Consider the following 10,529-nt stretch of genomic DNA (forward strand, 5'->3'; position numbering starts at 1 on the left):
AACTTAAGGTAGGTATTCATCATACAATACCACTTTGGGTAGTAGCTGCAACAACTGCAGCAATGAATCATCCCGCAACAGGCCGGGGAGGCTGAATCCCGAAAGTTCATACCATACAGCACAAGCAAGCTTCAAGTTATATCACAATGATTCCGCTTCCACCGATAACCAACATGCAGCATAGAAGCTTCATCGATTCATTAAATAATGTACTATCCCCAATAGCAAGGATCCAAGATTTCCACCGTGCTCCTGCTTACTGAAGTAACAGAGAGCATACCAGGCCCGGACATCTTGTCGTCTTCTTCTATATTGCCTGCTTCGACCACCACCCTGACAATTATGAACTTTACTCGCCTCGTACTTACAGAAGTCTCAAAGATTGCAAGACAGAGATCTCGGCCCTCTGGGTTGCCCGAGAGAGACACGTAAACCACAAGATATCCACAACTTCCGAATCGGCTGAAGAAGGAGACTGGCCCCACTGAACCATTGAATGCGGGTTATTCGAGTCGTTACCGCACCTCCGTGGATTGGTGGATAGGCAACTCAGGGGTGGGGGGAAGGGAGGGCACGTTAACCTGGTTCTGCTTCTGGATATTTCACGGGCCAGAAAAACTATCACCATCGAAAAAATACGTTCCCTATGCTCGGCAAGGACCGAGAACGAGAGCACAAGCGGCCGGTGCTGTACACGTTCGTCGGTGCGTTTCCACCATCGTCGTCAATATGAAGGCCAACCCTCCTTCCGTCCAGGGTGCCCCGCTGATTCTGGAGTTCGATACAATTATCGGACGGCCTGCTGTTGGACAAGAGCATGATGTAGTTTTTGATTCTGCTGCGCTGCTGGCAATAGCGAGGGGTGTTTTTCGAGGAATGTCATAGCTTGTTTCAGGTTGTGAAAACCGGGGGATTGGGGAATAAGAACGCCAGTTGAGTTAGTAAGGTGAACGGTATCATTGTCACCATTTCTCTGGTCGCTCCGGTTCAGCAGACCGATTCACAGATCCTTGGTCAATTGCATCTATGCAATTCAATCAGGGGATATCTCATCGATCAGTATAGGGGACAGTTCCTTGAAGCATACCATTCAAAGGGAATCTTGATAGATATAGGGAATGAATCATCCTGTGAAGTACCCCAGCACGATCATCTCATTAACTCTCTCTACTTATCTATAAAAACTCCGACTGCCACACATCTTTCTCTTTCTCTTCTTCAACTTCCTCCATATGATGCCTTGCAGATCTAAAAAAAAAAAAGCCTTTATCTACTATATCTAGAATATAGCCCGAGTTATGATAGACATCACTTAAACGAATATATCAGGACTTTCATCTTGAAGCTCTCTTATGCGGCGGCGTTAGCCAATTTCATATTCTTCATCCAGAATATACCCATAATACCAAGCAAAGCCCAGTCCCAGAACTAAGAGGTGGAGGAGTTCAGCGATGCCGAAGACGAGGCAGCGCCAAACGCGGCACTTCTAGTCCTTCTTCAACAATCAACGCACATGGTGGAGAGTACCGGTCTCGAATTGGTCCTCAACAAGACTCATCTTGTCGCCGATCTTAAAAATGGCCGACAATATAACGCCTATACCGATGATGCGCTGAGACGGGCCGGTGACTTGGAGCTACCAGAAGAAAAGTTCCGGCATGGTATCAAACATACATCTCCAGAGTGTCGCATGCGAGTCTTAATTACCCGTGATAGCTGAACAAGACGCCATGATATTATCGCAGAGAATGGGAGAAAGCTAGATGACACAGGTTGTGAATACACAAAACCGAGTAAGACAATCATCGTGTAACTCCTGTCCCTGGACCCTATGTCATCCAGGAGACCGACTATGATCAGATCAAATGGGACATAGCATAGCACAGCACAGGTACTAGGCTACATGGCGATTGACTTGAAAGCCCTTAGCCAATGAAACCCGCGAGCTTGAGGCTCAGGAGGCTATGGTATAGGGTAGGAAATTTGGTGAGGGATGTATCGCTGGCGATATGTTGATTAAAAGAATTGGCATAAACATATGGCTTATTTCTTATTCGATGTTCAAGAATGATATGGGGTTAGATCCTACGGTATCCATCCTCGCATATCAAGGACCACAAGTATACAACCAATCTTTATTTCCCTATGGCGCCCGCCTCCCGCGAATCGGCAACAACTACACGAGCCAATCATTTTCTTTCAAGCATGCCATAGAACTTCGAACTGACAGAAGGTTCTTAATCATTAAGCCTGTTGTATGTACGTACTTCGCGGAAATCAACACTCTAATCAAAATGACTCAGTGTGGGTGGGCCCTTGGGACAACAGCACACATGATTGTCAAGGACAAACCGACTGTCGTCTGGGAATATATGCTTCGACCAAAGCAAGCGGGAATCGCTAAAACTGTAAATTTGGAGCAGCGGTGCTGTCATCCGATTCGACTAAAGAAGGAGACACCGCGTTCAAGGTCGGCTACTGAGTCGAAGCGACGTCGATTGGCACCACTGGGCGATCGAGACGGGACTATCTGAAGCGGTGATGTATACATTGTGCTTGTTGTCTTTATAGGAGGTAATGCTCCTCAAGACAATGAAATTGACTAAGTACAGAAAGAGGTTGATGCCACATACACAAATGAAGCATTGAGCCTCATTGACCAGCTAGAATGGGCCACATTGGGCGATTGAATGCAGGTTATCAGAATCACTCCCTCAATTGTGGAAAGAGAGGATTAGATAGGAAACACGGGGCGCGAGGTCTTTCTAACATGAGTTTGGATTTTGTTAAACGATACTGACAGGACACTCATACTTACAGAAGTCTCAACTATTGCAAGATAGAGGTGTCGGCCCTCTGGGCTCGTCTGAGAGAAAGAGATGTCAACCAGGTCTTATCATACAAGATATCCACAACTTCCAAATCGGCTAAAGAAGGAGACTGGCCCCACTGGGCAATAGAATGCGGGCTGTCAGAATAGCTCCCTTGATTGTGAGAAGACGGTGGATTAGTAGATAGGCAACTCAGGAGGCGAGGTCTTTCTAGTATGAACTTAAATTTGGTTGACGATACTGACCAAGGGCACATGTCTGAGACTAATTCTTACTAAACAGACTCCCTTTCACTCATATCTGGCGATCGAGATCGCGATATGCTATGAGCATACGTTTGTCAATGGCAGTGTGCCAGAATGGACGTTCTTTTTTCTCCTGGTGACCTCTAGAAGAGTCAGACAATACACACAGCTATACATAATACTGAAGCTGCATTCCGACCTGGTGACTGCTTTCCTTCTCCCAGCATCTCACAGCACCATCCCAGATTCGAGGGAGATGATGAATGCCGACAGGCTTTGGTAGCTCTCTCTAACTTGGAGATTCATCCCTATGTTGACCGACGAATCCAACATAACGTTGTGTTCAAAACTTCTCTCATACTGCGCATGTTACCCTAAAACCCAAGGACGGCAGCAGTGGGAAAAAAGAAGCCGAGTATGACCACGTACGTGCCTACAACCTGTTCCCCGTGAGCTGGGGGCAGGATCAGGATCATGTTATATGTACCTATACATACTTGATTTTCTAGGATAACTGTAGATTTCCTCTTCGGGACACCGCCGCTTTAATAAGAGCGCTCGGGTTCTGCTTAGTAAATATTTTATATCACGGATTACTGCTTACTGAGTACTCAGTTCTTGTTTCTGAGTAGTTATATGTATTTACTAAGCCGCTTATCCTTCCTCTATTCTGTGCGGGTAGTTCAACAGCTATATTTAATAATATCTTTAAAAATTATCTAAGCCTGTTTAAATACTGGTTCAAATACCTGCTCAAGATATTATAAGTTAGTTATAAGAGTTCAGCTTGCCTTCTGTTAATAAAGTTTAGTAGGAGAAAATTTGAGAACAATAGTAATAAATCTTTGAGAACAGCTTCGGAGAAAGGTATAAACTCCAATTTCATGCCTGACTTGGCAGCGACTCCAACATCACTAACCAATCACCTCCTGTTTACTCTTTGCCTACATACAAAGCGATCAACTATTCCCAAAATATCTTCTAGTCGATGACTGCGGCAGCATCGAGCCACGAGACCAAAAACCGGCTGAAAGTACGCCTTAGCAATATACAGCACGTGACCTGAACGACAAGGATCAGGTTCTATTTTCCTGTGAGTTTGGATACCATTTGTGGCCATATACTCACCTCAGCCCAAAATGCACAAGACGGTTTCTCTACAGCTTGCAGGAATAGCTTGCCAGAACCTGATTACACAGGTCATCTGGGCCTTCTACAAATGGGAGCTAAGCAGTATTCTAGAAGGATTTCGCCCCTGCGGCTGAGCCTGCCAACTCAGCATGACCCCGCCCACCTCTCTTGTTTGTTTGGCAATTTGTAGACATTCCATCATCATCAAATACGATATATACAATATACAAACTCGCTAAAACGGATAGAAACGATGCGCCTTCTCAGGGTGTCAGACTTGAAGCTGGTTGAGTTCATGTCTGATAATATCCCTCCGTACGCCATCCTGTCGCATACCTGGGTCCATGATCAAGAGGTGATCTTTGAGGACATGCTCAGCGGCACTGCGGAAAACAAGCCATGCTTTACCAAACTCAAAAAGACAGCAGAACAAGCTGTCACTGACGGCTTCGAATACGTGTGGATCGACAACTGCTGCATCGATAAAAGAAGCAGTGCGGAGCTGTCCGAAGCCTTGAATTCTATGTATGCCTGGTATCAAGCCGCCAGTATATGCTACGCCTATTTATCCGACGTACCAACAGATGTTCGTATTCATGACAGAGATTCTGAATTCGCTCGGTGTAGATGGTTTACTCGCGGGTTCACGCTCCAGGAGCTATTGGCACCACGAGAAGTGGTCTTTTTTTCCTCCGAATGGAAGGCCATTGGAAGGAAGACAGAGCTATACGAAGTACTATCCACAATCACGGGTATCGGAATCCAGTATCTTTCCCAGGAGGTCCCGCTGTCCTCGGCGTCGATCGCCAGCAGAATGTCCTGGGCAGCAAAAAGAAATACATCTCGCCCGGAGGATGTCGCATATTGCCTCCTGGGAATATTCAACATACACATGCCCCTGTTATACGGTGAAGGGGAGCGAGCATATATCCGGCTCCAAGAAGAGATCATGCGTCAGTCGGACGACCATTCAATCTTCGCATGGCGGGATTTAGATGCTCTTCCGAATACCCTCCATGGTCTACTGGCCCGTTCACCAAGGCATTTCAGCTTCTCAGGGAAGTTCATTCCGTATAGCAACTGGGAGTCTCTTCCTCCCTATGGAATGACGAATCGTGGTCTGCAAATTGCCCTATTTCTCAAGAAATGTTATGGGGACGAAGACAACTACGTTGCAGCTATAAATTGCCCTGTACCACCAAGCTACAAGGACGGTACCTTCTTGGCCATATTCCTTAAAAAGCTGTCATCCGGCGATGAGCAGTATGTGCGGTCAAATATAGGAAGTTTCGCACACATTCAGGACAGTCGCGGAGATCTAAAAGTAATTTTCGTTCGACAATCTTTGCAGAATTCCTCCTTGTCAGCGGGAACCGGTGTCTATCCGTACCAAGTGGCCCAGCTCCGAGAAGGCCCTCAGTCGTATTACAAGCAAGTAAACATTGCCTATGAAGCTGTGAGAGCCATTGCACCCGAATCAGTGGTATCAAGCCAAAAGAATCTTCAGCACTTCAGATCAACACTTGGCGACCCTGCCAGAACTCCAGAATTTCTCCTTAAGGCTCAGAAGGCCCGCGAAGATTGGTTACCCAAATATTTTCATAATGAGTTTCCGGTGCCTAAAGTGGCGAGCAAATTAGCAGGCGCTATCGTTTTCGAAAGTTCTACGGAAACACAGCGTGTCTGTGTAATGATTGGATCCATGAGAGGATTCGATGTCGGATTTGACGCGATCGAACTCTCACAGGACATGCTGCTAACAGAACCACCGCATCAGGCACTCGACATGCTGCAGCAACGGTTCAAACCAAAACCTGAGCATGAACTAATTGTTTTGGAAAGGACCTGCTGTTACATACATGTTGGTCTCTACTTGCATCGAGGGGTCAAGTACTACATGGTGGACGTGACCGTGATGGATTCCGGAAAAGTCGACAATCTCGAACCCACGAATCCTAGTTTAAGTAGTGACTTTCAACGTTCCTCTTTTGTACCTCGGATTCAATACAACTGAAGTACCAGAGATGTAACTTACTTGACGAGCACTTATGTAGAGGTGCTAGCCATCATTTCGCGACATCTACACGTAGAGCTTACTGCATACAGCTTTCAGATAGACCTTTAGACAGTAACCGGTTTCAATGACCTTGGAACCAAGCTTCACAAAGCTTCGCAATTTCCGGGGTTCTGACCATTCCACTTAGCAGATGGCACTGAGAAATCCGTAAATATATCCCCCATCAAATCACTGCTGTCAAAAACAGGCCGGAGATGTCTATTCTGGTATTCCTCACGGATCATACTCAGTAGCTTCTGATTTAAGTCTAGAAATACAGCACAGAGCGTGAAAGCGACATTCTATCTTTATATGGAATGTCTTTCAATTCGCGCATGCTTGTTGTGTTTTGTTGTTCGAGATCCACTCTGCTAATAAGAGAAAAGATCGATCGGCATATACAAGGCAAGTCAAAGGACCGCTTTACATCGATTTAGATTATATCCAGACTAGTTAAATGATCCAGAGGGGAGTTATTTCCAGACTTGATAGTTTATTGGTGAACCAGTTCTGAAGGCTTCTACTACTTTTGTGTTGGTTTCTTCGAAAGTCGGATGGACTGGTAATAGCACCATCTTAGCTGGTCATGTGACAGAGATAGCTATTCTGATCTTGCCAAGTCCTGGGACTGTGGCTGTTTCTGTGAACAGCAGTATAGGAACAGTAGTGAAAGAGTGAGAGATGACGCAACTGAGTGAGTAGTAGTAAATCTCCATCTGGTGGACACGTCTCTGAGGCCATGATGTATCTAGACCCTGAGATGATCCTGATGCTGAGATGTGGTTTGTTGCTTGGCGAGTCTTTAATTAACTGTGGGTCAGGGTCTTGCTGGACAGAGCTAATGAATGCATCGCCTGTGTGGCCCTGAAGTTGTCCCAGTGATCTGCACGGCTATGATATCGGTGGGTTTTCCAGGTCATATTTAACAATAAAGACAGCCTCATCTGCTTGTTCCTGCGGTGAAAGGTCTATTCTTACTATTTGAAGTGACAGAATAGGCGGGTCAAGCTTTGTTTGTCAGGCCCTGGTCCAGGCTACTTTTTTATTAATTATCTCCGTGATCCCAGCGCCCACAGCCTTTGTTAATAATGTTGCTCTACCTGAGTTTATTATTATTTTATTACCGGTTTACCATCAGCCTTCTCGAGTCACTGGTCGGGATATTCTGAGTAATGTTAACTTAGATGTGAACAGTATTCTTTTTAGTCTTAGATCTGATCTGCCCTCCTGGGTTATATTAGATATGCTTAACTACTTTCAGGGTTTCTTTGCAGGAGATGTAGTAGTCAGATTCTTGGGCTTGAATAATACTGAGCTGGCATTATAAGCTTCCTGATCGTTTATAAAGTCATGATTTTTGATGATTCTTTATATTTTTTTTTAATTGATATATTTATTATCGCTCTAGTGATGATCTGTTCAGAATTCATTAAATTATTATATATATAAACTATAAGATTTATTATTAAGAAATAAATTCGCCATTCAATAATTTCTAAGAAATATTTCAATAATTTCTAAGAAATATTTCAATAATATTAATATTATATATAAATCTCCCGAGCGTTTATAAAGTCATGATTTGACCGATTCTCAAAAGGTTACAGCTAGGTTCCTCCTTAAAGGATGTCGTTTATTCCTTAGACCTGCGGAATTGCTTTATTGACATAGCTGAACCTGTTACCGGAGGAGTGCCATACGAAATAATCAAACGATATAGAGATGAAAGTTTCGCTTTCGACGATCCATGAATCAGAAGCAGAAAATTCCTTCCGCCTCAGGGTGACAGGAAGTACACAATCCCGCATCGCGCAGGATACAGTGGGATTTATATACTGTGTTACACTCGATACTAGAACGCAATATTTTAGGGACCACCCATTGCGGGAAGTGTCTGGAGAGGTTCTGTATATGTGTGGGTCCGTCTTCGCGTATTTAGCTTCTGGAGATTTCAGGAATCCCTGGTGATTAGTCCATTATTACTAAAAGGATCCTTGGGCGGGGTCCATAGCATCACTGGGTATATTGACCGGTGGTGCTTGCTAGGCCGTCTTGCGACTATGATATTCATAAGGATACTAGTCAATGGGGGTGTGACATATTCGAGCAAGTCGTGAGTCGGTCAATCAGGATACCTCAAGGGACATGTAAAAAGAAGAGAAAGGCTAGGATAGAGCCAAGGACCAGAAAGGAAGGAAGAAATGGTGTCTGGCAGTGACAGAGAAGATAAAAGTCATCTAGCCCGGTCCAAGCCCAAGTGGAAGTCCGAGCCGGAGCCAGTTGGCACATAGGCCTTGGAGGTGCAAGAATGGGTGCAGATAAATTTCATGTTCATGCTATGTTTATATTACAAGGTAGCCTGCGATCGTACCACAGCAATAGGCAGGACGGTCCATGGAGTGTGAGGGATCTTTTCTTTTTATCATAGTTAGCGAAAGTCGGCGGTGATACTACTAGATATATAATGACTTGTACCCTGAGATACTAGTATCTGGATAGGTGAGAACTCGCTGTAAATATATCCTACTAAATACAATCAAGCCTGGATGATCTATCTAACTATGGTTATTGAGAGTGAGGTATCAGAATCAAGACCTTTGGCTGAGTCAATAGAGAATTATATCAATTCATCCATTGCAAAAACTCTTCTCCTCATTACCAATTCTTTCGCCTCTGGGTCCGATAACGCGTAGTGTAGCACCACATGCTTTCCATCTCCAACCTTTTCAAACATCATCGTTCGCACCCTCGCCTTCTCCGGCACATACCCATTAGCATCGGCTGCCTCCCCTTCCAGCTTCGCTATTTCCCGCACCATGTATAAGTATGACATTGAGTCATGCAGTCCTTCACGATGCGGCCATGTGCGGAACAACCTCAACACACGCTCTCGGATACCCACATCGCGGCACTTGATCCCTACCGAAAACAATGGGACGAAGACCCCAATATCGGAGATGACGTTGGGAAGTGGCTGTTGCTTGTGGGCGTATTCCGTTTGAAGACTGGCGACGATCTGCTCTGTCAAAATTACGGCTTGGGTCCATCGTGCTAGGAATCGGTCGTAGATGGTCTCGGTGAGATCCATGAAGGTGGCGATATAGGTACTCATAACGATGTGACTGACGCGGATTGTATCGATAGCTCGAGTTTCCTTGGGTGAGTAGTGTTGGGCTTGGGACACGTATGTCTCAAAGGCGTTGATATGGCGTTGTATGTTACTGTATTGCCGTTGTTGCTCGACATAGAGAGGATAATGATCTGCAGAGCGATCTCGAAGCTCTACTTCGCAGCGCGTCCAGAAACGCACCATGCTATCAATCAACGGGTCCAACGTATCCTTTGCTTCAATCAGACTGCGAATTTCTATACTGTCGTAATGCACCGTGGAGAGATGCGCATCCAATGGTTGCAACCTCATCACGGAATCCTCGCTGAAATGCGCTGCCTGGACTGTCAACTGCGCAAACATATGCGTGAAAACCGCGTCCTCTTCTCGCTCACTATCATTTTTCGGACCAGCGGGAAGGGATTTGAATATTGCTTCCCTCGCTTTCGGGCCAGTCTCATTCATAAGGATGTATATCCCATTCCTCAGATGCACCAATATGTTTCCGTAATTATCTTGCAATAACTCTAGCACCACAAAGATCACACAACACACCAACGCTGTAATCCGTAGCTGGGGATCCCCAGACCCGGACGCAAGACGGCGACGAAGAACCGCAATCGCCCGCCCGTATTGCTCCAGTGCAAAGAGCTGATAATCGTTATTCATACCAGCTACACCCACAGTCGTAGTTTCGTGGAATGCGCCCAGCGCTGCGACAGCGTGTCCAACTGCCGGCTCCATCTGACTCATCTGTAGCACGAGCCGTTGCCAGAGTTCCGAGTCACATAACCCGGTCAGCATGGGCATCGTATATGTCTGAAATAAGGCGAGACAGCGGCGCTCATCGGCTGTCATACCGGGCAGGTTGGTGGAAATGTAGTTGTGCAGGTGACTAGCGTGTCGAAGGCGCGATTTTATGGGGAGCTGAAACTGCGGGGACCGGTCGCAAGTACGACCTGTCGACGTGCAGTTCTTGCATGATGGTCCTGGTGTCTCATCGCATTTAATCCGTCGTGCACGACACGTCCGGCACCCTGTTCGAGACCGCGGTGAGTATTTCTTCAGGCCTAGGGTTTTGGAGCCCATCGCGGGGAACACGTTGTAAGTTGTAACATGTCCAACTCTGGCACTTGGTAGATGGTTAAACCCTTTAA

The 10,529-nt window shown here is 45.7% G+C and overlaps 2 protein-coding genes across 2 annotated transcripts; one reads left to right on the forward strand and one right to left on the reverse strand.

Annotated features, from left to right (window-relative positions):
- Positions 1-4,460: 4,460 nt before the first annotated feature.
- AtWU_02362 (HET-domain-containing protein) lies at positions 4,461-6,221 on the forward strand (the record flags this gene model as incomplete). The annotated part of the gene is made up of 1 exon (XM_035497476.1): positions 4,461-6,221. One exon carries the CDS (start codon positions 4,461-4,463, stop codon positions 6,219-6,221), a length of 1,761 nt encoding a protein of 586 aa, XP_035353369.1.
- A 2,659-nt stretch (positions 6,222-8,880) lies between these two features.
- On the reverse strand, positions 8,881-10,461 carry AtWU_02363 (Zn(II)2Cys6 transcription factor; the record flags this gene model as incomplete). The annotated part of the gene is made up of 1 exon (XM_035497477.1): positions 8,881-10,461. The coding sequence occupies one exon, from the start codon at positions 10,459-10,461 to the stop codon at positions 8,881-8,883; it is 1,581 nt and encodes a 526-aa protein (XP_035353370.1).
- Between the last annotated feature and the right edge of the window lie 68 nt (positions 10,462-10,529).

This window comes from Aspergillus tubingensis, assembly GCF_013340325.1.
Source record: "Aspergillus tubingensis WU-2223L DNA, scaffold_3, whole genome shotgun sequence".
Taxonomy (NCBI): Eukaryota; Fungi; Ascomycota; class Eurotiomycetes; order Eurotiales; family Aspergillaceae; genus Aspergillus; species Aspergillus tubingensis.